At 38.6% G+C, this 16,362-nt stretch overlaps 1 protein-coding gene and 1 long non-coding RNA gene across 3 annotated transcripts; one reads left to right on the top strand and one right to left on the bottom strand.

Moving 5' to 3' along the window:
• Positions 1-438: 438 nt before the first annotated feature.
• recql5 (RecQ helicase-like 5) lies at positions 439-13,761 on the top strand. 2 transcript variants are annotated; one of them, XM_041971634.1, is made up of 19 exons: positions 439-573; positions 736-857; positions 1,056-1,577; positions 3,895-3,991; positions 4,078-4,189; positions 4,272-4,434; positions 4,526-4,608; positions 8,572-8,793; positions 8,938-9,037; positions 9,557-9,593; positions 9,680-9,738; positions 10,032-10,102; positions 10,212-10,305; positions 10,422-10,592; positions 10,725-11,350; positions 11,462-11,507; positions 11,590-11,811; positions 11,893-11,965; positions 12,054-13,761. In XM_041971634.1, the coding sequence occupies exons 1-19, from the start codon at positions 480-482 to the stop codon at positions 12,176-12,178; spliced, it is 3,039 nt and encodes a 1,012-aa protein (XP_041827568.1). In that variant the 5' UTR covers positions 439-479; the 3' UTR covers positions 12,179-13,761. The 2 variants fall into 2 exon arrangements, with proteins under 2 accessions (XP_041827568.1, XP_041827578.1); XM_041971644.1 differs by lacking the exon at positions 1,056-1,577.
• LOC121631029 lies at positions 4,634-7,930 on the bottom strand. Its single transcript, XR_006008654.1, has 3 exons — positions 7,329-7,930; positions 5,589-5,707; positions 4,634-5,502 (listed from the first exon to the last, which is right to left on the bottom strand). It is a non-coding gene; the product is annotated as an uncharacterized LOC121631029 (long non-coding RNA).
• Positions 13,762-16,362: the final 2,601 nt, after the last annotated feature.

Below are 16,362 nucleotides of genomic sequence, written 5' to 3'. Positions count from 1 at the left end.
ATTATCTTTTAAAACATTTTATAAATTTATTGGAATGCTTTGCTTGTGAGTGGTTTAGTGTCCAATAGTGACATTTAATCTTTAACTAAGTCAACATTCATTCATTCATTTTACTTATTTACTTGCTCATCCACTTATTTACAAATTTTTGGTGCACATTTTAGGTGAGCACTGACTCCGTGATCAGCTGTAACGAATGTGCCAGCTGAACCAATCAGAGCTCGAAGTCACTTCTACTACCAAACGCTTTAACTTAGAAACTACTTTCACATTTTTACTTTTCACTTTCAGATGTTCATATTTGGAATTTTTTCCTCTAATAGAAATATATTATTGATTAAATGGATGCCAGGCTTTCCGTAATATAAGGTTTTAAAAGTCTATTATTATTATAGTTTCGATTTTCGATGTGTAATGACGTCATTAGTGTGCGACGAAACCTAAGCGATTTGCATGATTTCTTCAAAGCTAGACAAACGATGACAAGTTTAAAACAGGCTTTAAAAACCCACTTTGGGTTCAACAGCTTTAGGTCTAAATTACAGGAAGATGTTGTCAAGGCAGTCATGAGAGGTAAGTTCATAAACTGACTATGTGCTGCTAATAAGACGTTAGCAACTGAAAGCAGTTGGCAACTGAAAGCAGTTGACAGTTGAATGTGCGGCTGAATTAACGCTCAGGTTTGTTAGTGACTGATTAATTTGTAACACGGTGGTGACTGTGGTCTTTCTGTAGGTGACAGGGATGTGTTCGTGTGTATGCCCACTGGAGCAGGGAAGTCCCTCTGCTACCAGCTTCCCGCAGTCCTGGCTGATGGCATTACTCTGGTTATATCCCCGTTAATCGCTCTCATTCAGGTCAGTTTCCCTCGTTCTCCAGCTGCTGCAAATTATGGAGGTGTAGAACTCAACAACACAAACAAGGATGGTCATTTCTCGGATTTGATGATGTATTTGTTTTGCACCCCAGAGCCACTAAAGAAAGCTTTAAATATTATTTATACTTTTTCGAGTGCAGTGAGTTATGTTTGTCCCATCCGTGGTACTCTCCTCCAGGACCAAGTGGATCACTTGAGGGAGCTCAACATCCCTGGCTGCTCCATCAACTCCAAGCTTCCAGCAGGTGAGCGCCGACTGATTCTGGCTGACCTGGGGAGCAGCAGCCCAAAACTTAAGCTTCTTTACATCACGCCCGAGATGGTGGCCTCGCCGTCGTTCCAACCCTGTCTGACTGATCTGTGCTCCCGCGGTCTACTGTCCTACCTGGCTGTGGATGAAGCCCACTGCGTCTCCCAGTGGGGCCACGACTTTAGGCCTGACTATCTTAAGCTGGGAGAGCTGCGAGCTCGGTTACCAGGAGTTCCCTGTTTGGCTTTAACAGCAACAGCACCCAAGAATGTGCAAGCAGACATTATTCAGTCCTTGAGGCTTCACTCCCCGCTGTCTTTTGTTACTCCTGTTTTCCGCAGTAACTTGCACTATGATGTGATCTTCAGGGAGCTGTTGCCAAATCCTTATGCCCACCTACATGCATTCATTAAGAATGCTTTGGGATTGGGCAGTGGATCTAATGGACAGGTTTGTAGAGTGAAACCTTCTAACTGTTGCGATTTTTTAGAAATGCTTCTGTTTAGAAACAGATGTACAAAAGTTTGAGCAAAACTGAAGTAGTCTATTTAAGATTTTGAGGCATGCTCAACATCTTAATGCTGTCCTAGCACATCTTTATCTTTTACAGACAGTATGACTTAACGTAAAATATTTCTTGTTCCATTTTTCTGCAAAAGAAGCCCCAATAATGATCGATTCTCCCTCATTCTTTATAGTTAAAGAGATGTATTTTGTACATTTTTGCACTTGAAATTATATCTGTTGTTTAAAATTTTTACTCTAAACAATGTTTTCCTCAGTGCAACCAAACTGAGTCAATCAGTCCACATGACTCCAAAATGCATCATGCATGTTTAGATGTTCATTTGCAAACTTTAAACGCTACATTTTGTAGGAGGGAGATGGAAAATTTTCCATGCAGGTTATATTTGTAAAGGTCTGGCTGCCCAAAAGAACTTTGCACCACTAGAACTTTTGGCTAGTTAAGGTCTGAAACTTTGGTAAAAGTTTTTTTTTAGGTGCTCATACTTTTATGAGAGATCAGTTCTTCATCCTTTCACTTAACTTTTCATTACAACAAAACTTTTGACCAGTTGTTCCCACACAGTTGCATGCCACATCTAAGCCATACACAGTGTTTTTGCCTCAGTGTTTCTACACTAATTTGCCACTTTATTAGGTACACTCTGCTAGTCCCAGGTTGCTTTTGGCTTTGTGGCATAGATTCAACAAGACATTGGATTTTGCTCCATATTGACATGATGTCATCACACAGTTGCTGCAGTTTTGTTGGGTGCACATCCATGATGAGAATCTCCCACCACATCCCAAAGTGCTTTATTGGTTTAAGATCTGGTGACTGTGGAGGCTATTGAAGTACAGTGGACTCATTGCCATGTTAAAGAAACCAGTTTGAGATGATTTGAGCTTTGTAACATGGTGCATTATCCTGCTGGACATAGCCATCAGAAGAAGAGGCTGTGGTGTTTAAATGATGCTCAGTTGGTACTAAGAGGCCCAAAGTGTGCCAAGAAAATATCCCCACATCATTACACCACCAGCAGCCTGAAAGTCTGACCCTACCATCCGAGTTTTGCAGTTGAAATCAAGACTCAACAGTCCAGGCAACATTTTCCAAATCTTTTATTGTCTAATTTTGATAAGCCTGTGTGAGAATTGTAGCCTCAGTTTCCTGTTCTTAACTGACAGGAGTGGCACCCAGTGTGATCTTCTGCTGTGGTAGCCCATCTGCTCACTGGGCTTTTTGTCTTATTAAGACCAGTTTCTGTAAACCTTAGAGATTTTTGTGTGCGAAAATCCCAGTAGATCAACAGTTTCTGAAATACTGAGACCAAGCCATCTGGCACCAATAACCATGCCAGTAGTTGTTAGACAGGTTGATGTTGGTACAAGTACCTGCTGGGCATTCCTGCCTGCTGCACCTCCACAAGTGCCCATTATGTTCAAAGTCACTTAAACCCCCTTTCTTCTCCATTCTGATGCTGATTTGAACTTCAGCAAGTCATCTTAACGATGTCTACATACTTAAATGCATTGAGTCTGCTGCCATGTAATTGGGTGATTTAGTTATTCAGGTTAACAAGAAATTAAACAGGTGTTCCTAATAAAGTGGCTGGTGAGTGTATATACCACAGGTAATGATACCTTAATGTCTGCATTCTTCTATTGCACATATAATTTTCCTGTGGCATTAATATATTTTGTTGTCATTTCATTTTACGGCCTTCTTTTCTAACTTTTATGCAGATAACAAAATTGTCTGTAATTAGATTTTATTTTATTTTCATATTAAGTCGTAAACATAAGCCCAAAAATTTTCTCTTACTTCTATGAATCTTTACACTTCAGGATCCATCCTTGACACTCTCAGACACATCCTCCTTTAGATGCATCTTTGAAGTAGGCGCAGTTTAATTTTAAAGGATTTCATGTAAATCCTTATGCCAACTCTGATGATTGTTGAATGTTTTAGGGCTGGTGTCATGATTTAGTTTAAGCTGATTTTGAGTCCTAAAACCTCTTGAATTCAGTTGTCAGCATTATAAAGTTTGCGCTGAAGGCAGGGAAATGTAGCCGAACAATAACATTCGCTCTGCATCAGCGCTCTGCTTTGCTTTGATGCAAGAAGCCACATTATCATAAACTATTTATTATATAACATGTGTCTGGTAAAAGAAGTTTGTTTTATGTTTTATGTAACAGTACATTTATGATGTGATTGAAAGAAATATATATAAAATATACTATGTATTGTTAATGACAGGGTTGTGGGATTGTGTATTGTCGAACTAGAGAAGGTTGTGAAACGGTGGCTTACCAACTGACCAAACTTGGAGTTTTGGCCAAACCATATCATGCAGGTGAGATTGTTTAAATATGCATTTGCAGATGTAGGAATTTTGAGAAAACAAGTATTTGGGCTGAAGTGTTTTTCTTGCTATTGCAGGTTTGAAAGCAGGAGATCGCACAGAGGTGCAGAGTGAGTGGATGCAGGGGAAAGTGCTGGTTATTGTTGCTACCATCAGCTTTGGCATGGGAGTGGATAAAGCAAATGTCAGGTAAGAAAAGAAAAAGACTTAAGCTTTCATCATTGGTAGATGATTGGTTTCATTTTTGATTTTGCATGCTGATTTTTTGCAGATTTGTAGCTCACTGGAACCTCGCTAAGTCTCTGGCCAGTTACTATCAAGAGTCTGGGCGAGCAGGTAGAGATGGTCTGCCCTCGTTGTGTCGCACATATTATTCCCCAAAGGATAAGGAGCAAATGAATTTCCTTATCCGTCAGGAAGTCACCCGGAGACAGGTCAGATTTAAAAAAAAAAAAAAAAAAAAATACATAAAGGTAAAAAAAAAAAGCAATCCAGGTGGGAAGAGCTAACTCACTTTTTTTGCAGGAAAAACGCGGCTCTGCAAAGGAATCTGACAAAGCAGCCATCACTGACTTTGAAGCCATGGCGTTGTTTTGTGAACAAGAAAAGTAAGTGAAGTATTCAGAGCACAAATGTTGTAGAAGCTTCTTTAAGTTTATTACATACAAATCAGTGTGTGTAATATAGAGCTCAAGCTTTACATCATCACATGATGTTTGACTATATAAAACAGTTTCAGGTATAAACACAAGTAACTTCCATTACATTCTGTATTCTTCACTGAGCATGAACTGGCTGTAAAACATAGCAGTCATTTCAGTTTTTGTACAGCAGGGAGCAGACTCGCTCTGTCCTTTTTGGTGTCAAAGATGATGTTGAGCTTTGAAACAAGTTCCCCTTGTCTTACAAGTACTTACTTTTTATATTATTACTTACCATAATGGTCAACTGTAATCACCTTGATATAAAGTTAGAGTTAAAAAAAATAATAATTTGAAGTTCATCCTCATATCACACTGTGCTGATCACTTTTTTCTAATGTGCTATAGTCAGGTTTGATCCTAAATATTTGTATATAAGACAGTTGAGCAGGGCCCTGCCGTCTCCTCAGGCCAGAGGTGGTGCTGTTGCTCTGCAGAGTGCAGGGATGCTCAGAGGAATTTCATTGCTCCTGAAGGCTTGGCAGCTTTAGCAGGTGTGTTTGGCAGCTGGTCAGAATATCTGTCTCTGTGTTTTGTTAGCTGCTTGGTTGTTTAAGGGTTGGGCCTCTGTAATGCACACCCTGTCTAATGTGTGTATTATATGTGGGGAGGATTCCTGGAGAATTGGCTTTTCTTCATTTTGGACTGCCTTAAACCATCTTGTGCTTAGGTGCTGTATTGAAAAGTTCAGCGTTGGGATCCATTCCACATTCACTCAAACGTTGGGTCCCTTCAGTTTGGTCTTACAACAGCAGCAGCAGCAACTCACGCAGGTCAGCACCATCATGAGCAGGACCATGACTGTGGGAGAGCACACAAGCAGTGTTATGGTCAGCTGACTGAGAGACTAGACAAGAGATATGTTTCAAGAAAAAGATGAGACTTACAGATGAAGCTTAAGATGATGAAGAAGGCTCCCAGCTCCAAAGGGTGGGCATTGGGGAGATCATGCAACTTCAACCATATTTTGTTCAGGAGGCTCAGCGTCTCTTCTCTGGCATCCATGCTGATAAGGCAGATGTGAGGTGGAGACAAGAAAACACGATGCTTTAATTTGGTTTACAGTGTCACATGAATATGCCTCTGTTTACTGTCTTCAGGATAAAACCATTTATCTCTTGTTCTCTGAAACGTAGAGTGGATGAGTTGACATTATGAGGGTGTTGAGAAAAGAGCATGGTTTTAATTTTAATGGATTTAGTGTGCATTTTTGTGGTTTTTCAACCAGTGAGGGGAAATTACAGTAAAAAAAAAAAAACAAAACAGAAGGAGTTTACTGTTTACCAGGGATATAATACTGATGTAGTTAAGTGTGCTCAAGCATAAGTAAACCCGTTAGGCCCTCCATATGACTGCTTATCTAAAAGATCAGCCTCATTTTCTATTTTGACAGCTCTCTCTTTGTGTTTACTTTGTACAGACCATAATGAATGCTGGAGCATCAAGTTATTTGTGATTGCTGTCGCATTTCTTTTTTTTAAATTGATGAAATAGATATGATACTGTTGATTATTTAGTTTTAGGAGTTATATTACAAAACAGAAAAATACAGACATCACTGTAAAGTACAGCTAGCATGTATTTGATTTAAACTAGCAATGAGCTAACTTAACAAAACAAAGACATTGGGGGAAATCAAATGTAGGGATGCATTATGATTGTTCACTTGTTCCCTAATTTTTTTTTTTAACATAAGTATGACTTCAATAAACAGGGAGTTTAAAAAAAACTTTGTTCAAAGGAAACTTTGTAGGGAACAATAGAACAACAGTTCCCCATGTCATACTTAGCTGAATAGCAAGTCATTGCAGCTAGCTTGAATTCCAAACAAAAAAAAAAAAAGACCAATTATTATTTATATAATTTAAGAATTTAAGTTATCTCAACAATGCAATGTATAAAACGCAATAAAATCTCAAATATCTTTAGGGAGCTAAAATGTATTTGATTAAAAGTAGCCATTAGCAAGCTAAGCTAAAGATGTTTTTGCTAGCTTAGCTGTGGAACTAAATGTTATTGTTGGCTTTTAGCGCTAAAACAGCCACAACAGCACTGACAGATATCACAGGTGACTGGGAACACGTCTTAAAGATGGAGAGAGTGCTGTCTATGTTGGATAATGTTCTAAATTGGGGAATTTTGTAAAGGGAAGTTGCTAGGAATGAAATAGCCTTACTAATGTTCATGTAAATGTGTTACACTGTCAGCCTTTACCATCTGGTAAAGGGTCATAAAGATCATAAAGCTGAATCAGCACCTCTTAAGAAACACACACACATACACAACACACATAAAAAAACAAAACAAAAAAAAAAAAACCAAAACATCCGAAGCGAATATTATTGGGGCCAGATGTATTATAGGGTTGTTGCATACAACTGTAGCAGATGAGTGTTAATGAATGTTGACATTACATTTTTCTGCATTACAACAATAGTGTGCCAACATTGCAATTTTTCACTTGGTTAATTTTGTCTAACTACAGCAGTTTTATCTTCCCAATCTGTTTCCCCTCAACAAGTCCATATTTTTACATACATTCTTCACATTCCTCTTTAGCCTGCAGTATTTCTAAGTTATGTTGCTTCGCATGCTGCACATCCCCCCCCCAAAAAAAAAACACTTACCTTTAAATATTTACTGTTTTCTTAGACAGCAAAGTCCAGACTATTAGTCACAAATGACTAAATTAACAGACGAGAAGGAAACATGATAAACATTAAATTTGTTTCTCAGTAGGAGTCACCTGTCGAGCCTCTCCCCTGGAAGTTTGTTTGTTTGCTGTTGCAGATTATCACCCAGAGGAGGGCTATTCAGATGCTGCCTGAGGCTTGCAGTCAGTTTGAGATTAGGATTGGGAGTATTATTCCATACACACTGATGATGGCAGACAAGGACTTGAGGAAAATTTGAAGATGCACAAAAACAAATATTCCTTTTTTCCTTTAAGCTTCTTTTAATCTTTCAGTTTTACCCTCCTCTCTTTCCTTATAGAAGTCCTCAGGTCTGTTGTTTTCTTCTCTTTGGTATTTTTTGTCAGCGACACACACACAGTAGTTTACTGCTGTGTAGTTTGACTCTCTGGCGTCTGCTTCAAAGCTCTTTTCTCCTTGACAGTCCTGTCTGGGAGTGACTGCTGCCTCACAGAGTCTTTGTGTGCCTCTCTGTCTTTCCCCTCCTCCTTCACTGAGATTTCTGTTTCACACAAGAGAAGGTGGAAGAGTTTCCACTTCCAGCGAGGTAGTTAGTGGGTTGTTGAAGTGGCTCGACTGATGGACTATTTCCCAAACAGTCTCTGTGGTGTGTGGTTGTGTGAAGAATAGCTGTTACATAACACTGGTTCTGATATTAGAGCAGTCCTTTATAAAAATTAATGATAAAATCCCTTCTGACAAAGGGATTTCATTAGGAAGCAGTTTGTAATGGAAGAAGTCGACCTCATGTGGAAGTGATCTGTAGTTGTGAGTCCAAAAACTGAATGATGTCTGAGGAAAATGAGTCTGAAGGAGTCTTTTCAGATGAAGATATAATCTCCTGTAATTTATTCCTCATGTTGGAACATTAGCTGATCTGAATTCAGAGCTGAAGCTAACAGCTCAGATCTGTTCATTGTTAACTAGTATTTTTTATGTCATGAGACAAAGACTAGAGACATATTTTACTACAAAACATTGACCATGTTTGCGCGAGATGTTGCACAACAGCTGAGAGATCAATGATTCAATGATGCTGTGTGCTAAAAATAGATGCTGCTTAAAATCATCTGAACCTACTTTACTCATTTATTCTAGACTGCATGAATAGTGATTTCTGTCTATTTTGCACTTTTTAAAGAGAAAAAAAAATAAAACTGTAATATCCCCTCTTCAGCTGTCGTCATGCCATCATCTCCAAGTTTTTTGGGGACAAGACGCCAAACTGTGACGGTGCCTGCGACTACTGTCGTAATCCCAGACTTGTGAGAGCCCAGCTGGAGAGAGCGGCTGCACTCAGCACCAAGATCGAATCAGCTCAGAGCAAAGAACCCAAAGGACCGTTCGGGTTCCAGTCGGACGCTTATGAAGGAGGGAAGAGGGGTTACGGCTTTGAAAGGCAAGATGACAGTTATGACATTGAATTGTTGTTGCAGCATGTCCAGCTTAGATTGGATGTTTCTCCAGTGTGGATCATTATATAATCTATCTAATATAAATTAATAACAGTCCTGTTTCATAACACTCATCTTACAACATGCAGGTATGATGAAGGGTCAGGGTCAGGCAGTGCTGAAGATGATTCCATAAAGAGAAAGAAGGAGTTTTCTGACCTCTATATGAAGCAGATGAACCTGCGGAAGGTAAATTATAAATATCACACAAACTCTTAATATATACTTACTGAACTTTTTTACAGAGCATTATGTAGTGTTGCATCTACATCTGTTTACCAGCTGTCAGCAGCAAGGGTTAAAGGGGCCCCTGTATTTTCTTCTCTTGTTAAATCCCTCCCACATGTTGCATGAAACTGGCACAACATGTCAGTAAAACTGTTTCAGCAGGTCCAAGTGGAAGTGGGCCAAACATTTACAGCATAATGTTAAAATGCAGGAATTTTACTATTATAAAACAGTAGAAACCGAAAAAAACAATAAATAATGATGATAATGGTGGATATCATAATCATCATAGGGTCTGTTCATTGTTCTCAAAAGGTCTGTTTAAAAGTTAAAGGAAACAAAGGAAAATTGTGCAGTCCAGTAGTGCTGCAAAGAAACACATCAGTATCTGATTATTCTCAGCATGTGAATAAACATTAGTTTAGTTTAGTGTCAGAATGCTAACCTGTGCTAATGCTAACAGTGCTCATGTTTCTTCAGGCATCTGACACTCAAAGGGAGGAGTTTGTTCCACCAGGTAATGTCAGTAGAGGAATCAGATGATTGTCCTCGAGTCTTCAGGGTGATTATTCAGTCGTATAACCAGTGTTTCCTGCTGTGCAGATGACGACTGCCCACTCAGAGAGGCCAGCAGCCAGAGGATCCCCAGGCTCACTGTGAAGGTGAAGACAAAACTTGAACACTGCCAACACATTCCTCGTATCTGCTGCACTCATTAGCAAGTCTGCAGGAAATCTGACTCATATGGATTGAAATGTGAATCCCTCTTAATTAAAAAGTAAAATTTATACAGTTATTGCAGAGAGAGGAAGATTCCTTTGTTTTTACCAGATTGAATCAGTTTAAAAATGTCTTTTCACCTGTTTTTATCCTTGTTACTTTGTGATATGCACAAACTCATATAAACTTTTTTTTTTAAACTTTTGGGATAATAAAGAACTTTGTTACATTTCAGACCAGAGAGCACTGCTTGTACCGCCTGCAGGAGGCTCTACAAGGCCAGCAGGGGGCAGAGGATCCTTTCAAGTAAGTATGGAGACAAAGTCTTAAAACATTCTGCTTATACATGAATAAATTACTGTAAAAATATTACCTGCATTTCTTGCGGTGATTGTATCTTCTCTTCATCCTTCAGCTATGGCAGTCTGTTGTCAGCGGTGGAAATTGAACATGAGGTGTTCAAAAACAGCAAATCTTCCAATTTGTACAAAGCAGGCATCCTAAAGAAGGTAATTGCTAACTTTTGTCTTATCTTTGTGGAGAATATGTAGAAATATGTAACCCCCCATCCCCCAAAATAGTATAAAAAACTAAAAATTCTTATGGCTTATTCTTTCTATATCAGGTATCGCAAATAACAAAAACAACACCTGCTTCAGTGGATGGAAGCAAAGAAGACAACGAGAGCTGCAGTGACTCAAGAGAAGCTGAGACAAAACTCAAAGATGCATCCTCCTCTTCTTCCTCGTATCCTGAAGAGCTGCAGGGGTTCACCTCTGCATCTGAGATCTACTCAGTAAGAATCCTTTATGACACACTTACCCCTACCTTCCCTTCAAGTTTGAGGGGAAAAAATCTTAACAAATTTAAAGCAGCTTATAATACATGCAGACCACTCATGTTTTCCCATTTTTCATTGTTCTTTCAGCTGAAGCGAAAAAGAGTTGGGGCAGGTCAAAGGGGCTCATCTAACCCCTTCCTCACAGCCAAAGAACTGCTTAAGCCCTCCATGTCTGACTCTGTTTCCAACAGAGGAATGGAAGGCGGCGGGTTTTTCAGTGACTACTTAGGAGGCTCAGATAGAAGTGGGATCGGAGAGAGAATAAAGGAGACAAACACAGAAACAACACCGGCTGTATCATCCTCCATCAGAGCCAGAGCGAGCGCCATCAGTGTTTCCCTGAACAGTCCGACAAAAGGAAGGAGAGCCATGAGCAAGAAGCAGCAAAAGCTTGTGGAAGCGGCAAAGAGTTCTCGTAACATTTCCCAGTACTTTGCAAAAAAACAGGCAACAGAGACAAGTTGTGAGGAGGAGATGCCTAAGGAAGCAGATGATACATTACTTCATTTTCCCACTGTAGTTTTTGAAGAAGACATCAGCCAGGAGCAGCACTCACCTGCTTCTGTGGCATCAGAGTCTGAGGATGTGATCCTGGTAGAAACTAAAACAGAAGTAATAGTTATACCAGATGATGAAAAGGAGGAAGCAGGAGATGTGGAGATTTTGAATTTGGTTCAAGACACGTCTCAACAGGATATAAAACTTGTCTCAGAGTAATATACCTTCAGGCTTTTTTTTTTTTTTGTTTTTGTTTTTTATCAAAACTTTGGCTTAAACCTTAAAGTGTTGAGTCATCTCTAACTGGTTTGTTACCTCCCAAACAGGCTAAACAAACCTAAGGAGGAAGCGAACCCTCCTGTAAACCAAGAGGTATGCACTGTTTCCTGTCAGATGTTAGACCTGCTGGTGCTTAGTTCTTGCTCAGCGACTGATGAGGTGCATATGTTGTCAGATCAAAGATGATGTGAAAGCAGAGCGGGAGTCGTCTCCTCCATCGAAGCGCAGGCGACACGCCGATGGAAGCAGCAGAAGAGTGACGTTCAACCCCAACGTGCAGGAGAGAGCCTTGCAGCCGGTCAGCGAGCCTCAGAAACCTGTGACACTCAAAGAAGCAGCCGATATTGTGGTCCGTTATCTGGACCCCTTTTACACTCAGGGAAAGTTTGCCACCAAGGTGTGTAGGAGTATTGTTGTAGAATTGTTAAATGATGTATACATTTTAGTTTTTTATTTGATAAATGTCTTCTTTTAATAGGAGCTATTTAAGTCTTTCGCTCGCCACTTATCTCACCTTCTGGCAGAGGGTGGGAGTCGGGGGAAAAACCAAGGCAAGCAGAGCATTATAACATTAAATACCTCAATATTTGGTTTTGTTAGTTCATTATCCTCCTCTCTAACTTTAACATGTGTCCACAGTTAAATCTGAAGCCAAGGCTCTCATCAGGAAGTTCTTCAGCAGAGTCCAGCGCTGTGAGAGTGAGGCCGACTGGAAGCACCTTAAAGGACCACACAGCCTTCAAACCACAGGGAACAAGGAGTGATGGGAAATTTGTAGTCATTATCAGGGTCGAAGCCTTATCCTTTGTCAGTGCCTATAAGCTTCTTTTTTTCCAGTATTTTTTCACAACTTAAGCAGCTGTGTTGCTTTTTTCAGGCTGATTGCTGCTATATTAGCTTTTCTCAATAAATAAGCAATAAAATATGAACCATTAGGGCCTCGGAGCAGAGATAGGACAGTGTGTATTGTCTCTTTCCCATTTGCTACAAATTTTGTGCACTTTGCATTTCTGTTTGTACTTGGGGACAAAGTTTAGTACTTTTGATGTCAGTCTGCACTTTTATTTTCTGTAAACTGCGATTCAAATGTCTGCAAGTGAGTTTTTATACACAGCTGATTTTGCAAATAGACCAAATAAGACTAAAGCCATGATTATAGCTCTGTCAGGCTGTATGTGGACACGGAGGTGCTTGGAGGTGTAGATGGAATTTACAACATAGATGTAATCGACAACATCAGAAACAACCCTTTTCCATTTAGGTGAACTATTTTCATTTTCTTGTATTTTTAAATCAGCTTCATTGGTGTGGCTGAGTGGCGTAATAACTGGAATTTTACAGAAACAGAGTCTCTGTTATTTATTTATTTTTCTGCTGTGATGAGTCTAAATGCTGTAAATAAGAAACAGCGTACATGACAGCATGTTAGCATACTGATCTTTAGCAATTCATTTTTTTGTGATGAATTATGTTAGCATAAAAGCTAAAAGCACTAAACACTGTGTAGGCAGATGAGAATGTGATTGTACTGACCTGATGTGGAGATGATGGAGAAGTAGGAGCAAGTTGTGGGGTTTGTCCTTTTAAGACCTTGCATGTGTGTGTCAAACCACAAAGCAATCTAATAGATTACCACATGTAATGATGTTGCCTTGTCAAAACATACGGTGGAAACGGTGAAAGTTATATGTACAGATCATTATATACTAACTCACTTAACACTCTGTGAAAGTTAACTCAGTTAAAAACAAAACAAAAAAACATGCTTGTGAGACTTCTGCTAAGTTTGTAAAATCATAAACCTTTATTGAAATTTGAAAGTAGGTCTGATTTTTTTTGGTTTGGTCTTTGGGGATATTTTGCATCATTCTGGTGATTCTAGTGTTTACTAATCCATCATTAGTAAGCATATACATGCACATCATTTAAATTGCACTAGAATAACACAAAAAGTTTTATTTTAATGCTTGTTATGAGTGTTCTGTATTGGAGGCCTAACAGACATTTTAATAGCTGCTATTTGTGTTTTTTCTTTTTTTTTTTATGCTGGAACCAAGAGAAAAACATGCAGACATGAAACTGTGATTTAATACGGTCTGTTATCAATTTTCTTTAATTTAAAACTGATGTAGTTAAATCTGTTCTTCCCTGTGAAGGAATCTGTGTTCAGAGATGTTTTCCTATTTTCCTTATTTTAGGCATAGTGCCTGTCAGGAATGTGACAGATCTACAGTCTCTACAGTCAGGAGGAAACTCAAAGATGTACGTGAAGAACTCATAGACGCACACAAGTTCCTCATTGTTTACAATAAACGATACTGAATAGAAATGTGTGATACTCAGTAAATATGTCTATTATTGTGTCATCTAATGTCTTCATTTAAACACTAACAGTGGATGAGGAGGGTGCAGCAAATAAATGGTGACATCATCACCATCACTGCTGCCTTCAGGAACACTTCGTAACTTACAGCTTCTATACTGAGATTAGTATACAGAATTGCAATGTTGAGGAAAAAGATTAAACTTATATTTGAACTGATGTAGAAAAAATAACTGGAGGAAGTTTCCTAAAATTTCAATTGGCTGACACTTTCTCATTAGGACCACATACACCAGGTTAAAATTGTTGAGCCACGCCTTATTTCTTTGTATGTATTGGCAGGAAAGCAACCAGTAACTTAAAACCGTGAAATGCATGTAATTAATCAACTTGATAAACAACTGATGTGTATTTTTAACTTTATTTTAAGTATGAATGTCATTTCTTGTAAATGGAGTGGCAAACTGATCATTTGTATTGCCAATATTCATGTCAGTTTTCTTTTGGAGAGGGAAAGAATTTGTCCCGCTAGTTACCTCAGAGTCTAAATAGGGGACTTGGGTAACATTAATAGTGACTGGCAGAAACACTGTTGGAGTAATGAAACTATAGCCTTCAGTCCTACAGGCTCAAAGCTGAAAGTGTCACACTTCTTGCTTCATTCAGTCCACTGCCTCAAAAAAAAAAAAAAAAAAAAAAATCCTTCACTGGTGTCACAGGAAGCTACAAGACTCAAAGAAATGTAAATTCAGCTACAGGATATAAAAATCATAAAGAAAACACAATAAACTGTAACAATGAGTATATGAAGGGGTACATCTGTTTGACTAAGCTCTATATAATCTGCTTGCAGTGAGTATGTTTCACTTTGCACAGCAGTGCTAACAAGTACAAGCAAGCTGGAGTAATCCTCCCTCCGAATATATCAGAGGTGATAGAAGGAGACCATTTATAGAGTAGAATAGATTTCACCTGGTCATTTTGTTCCTTCCATGTCCTGGAATAGAGCCACAGAGGCTCGAGGGGCAAGATTGTGAACCCATTTGAAAATTTATTTAAGAAAACAAAGATTAGCGAAGCTTTTAGAGTTAAGTAAATTGTACCACAGATTTTATTATTTTGTAAAATTATTTTAAATGCTCCAGGGACACTATTTTTTCTCATTGAGAAAAACATGGAAACAGCTTAACTCAAGCTGAATATGAGAAGATTATGTTGCAGCAATTGATGGGCATTGTCCAGGCATGTTGTTAGCGCCTCAGCAGCCTTGCTAGCAGTTTGTATAAATAACTATGTCATCTGCATAGAGCTGCAGTGGTACATTGCAAATTTTTGTGGAATAATCTGGTCTAATCTGGTCTAATCTGGTCTTTTGATAAAATAACTCGAGATATTTAAACTTTTCTAGCATTTTCTAGTCCTAACTGATAAATGAATGGGAAGATTTTGTTATATAGAATTGTATTTCTTAAGGTGTGTAAATTATTTTCCTAATGTGCTTTTGTCTCTTACTTGATTGTACCCTTTATGACCCACTTTTTCAAGGTGCGACTGTTCTTATAACCAATTCCTGACATAGTTTTTTCTTCCTCTTTAAAGATTTAATATTTGATTTAGCTTTTTATTTTTTAAGTAGTTTTTGCAGCCTATAGATGTTCATGAACAGTTTATCTTTTGAGGTACCATCAGCTACCAGATCTGTTTCCTTCCTCAAATACTCAGTGTACTCATTCACAAAATATTTTATGGCTAATGGTTTTATATCTGATGATTTTAAATCTAACCAAATGAAACTTAATATCTGTATCTGAAACAGAACTCTGTTAGTTAAACACATACTGTAGTAAATAATAAACATTAGCTGCTAAGTTTGTTTGTCATTATCAGATCTAAAATTTCTGTCTGTTTGGGTTTATCTGCATGAATGCATTGCCATTATAGGACATTTCCCCTGTTGCTTCTCCAGCAAATATGGACATCTAAAAATAAGCTTTGATAGGGAGCTTTATATCAATGTTATTTTCTTTTTGTGGTTTGTGGTTCTAGATTTGTGCCATTGTAGCTCTTGGCTTGTTACATTACCCTGGCCTTCTGGCTCTGTGGCTTTAGCTCTTTTGGCTCTGGTTCTGTGTTAACGTTCAGAATTTGGTTTTGATTTTCATGGTGCATGAGATCTTTAAAGTAATTACCACTTGTATGGGAGATGATGTTAAATTAAGCTTGAAAACATATGAAAGGCTGCTGGCAACAGCTGAACAAAAGTGTATGCTGACTTGACAACATAAACTGCCACAACACTGGAAGGTTCAGGAGGATTCCCAGTGGGTCGCATTATTATTATTCACCAGTGTCCTGGTGAAACAAATGAATAAGTGGGAACAGGCCTACGATATGATCTAAGTATATGAGAAGAAAAAATAGTAGGGATTTGCGGATCAATACTGAAATATATATTCATCCTATACCAACATTTAACTAAACTTTCAGGATAGGGAGGAACTACTATTTCTGCCTGTCATAGACATATTTAAAAAAGGCGCAGCATCATTCACTGTTCAGTGATCAGTCCGACATGGTGAGTGGAGATATTTCAGCTTCCCAAACAGCAACGATGCGCAGTTTGAT

This window comes from Melanotaenia boesemani, chromosome 2 (assembly GCF_017639745.1).
Source record: "Melanotaenia boesemani isolate fMelBoe1 chromosome 2, fMelBoe1.pri, whole genome shotgun sequence".
Lineage (NCBI taxonomy): Eukaryota > Metazoa > Chordata > Actinopteri > Atheriniformes > Melanotaeniidae > Melanotaenia > Melanotaenia boesemani.
The sequence above is the reverse complement of the archived record's forward strand: the minus strand, read 5'-3'. Positions and strand labels throughout refer to the sequence as shown.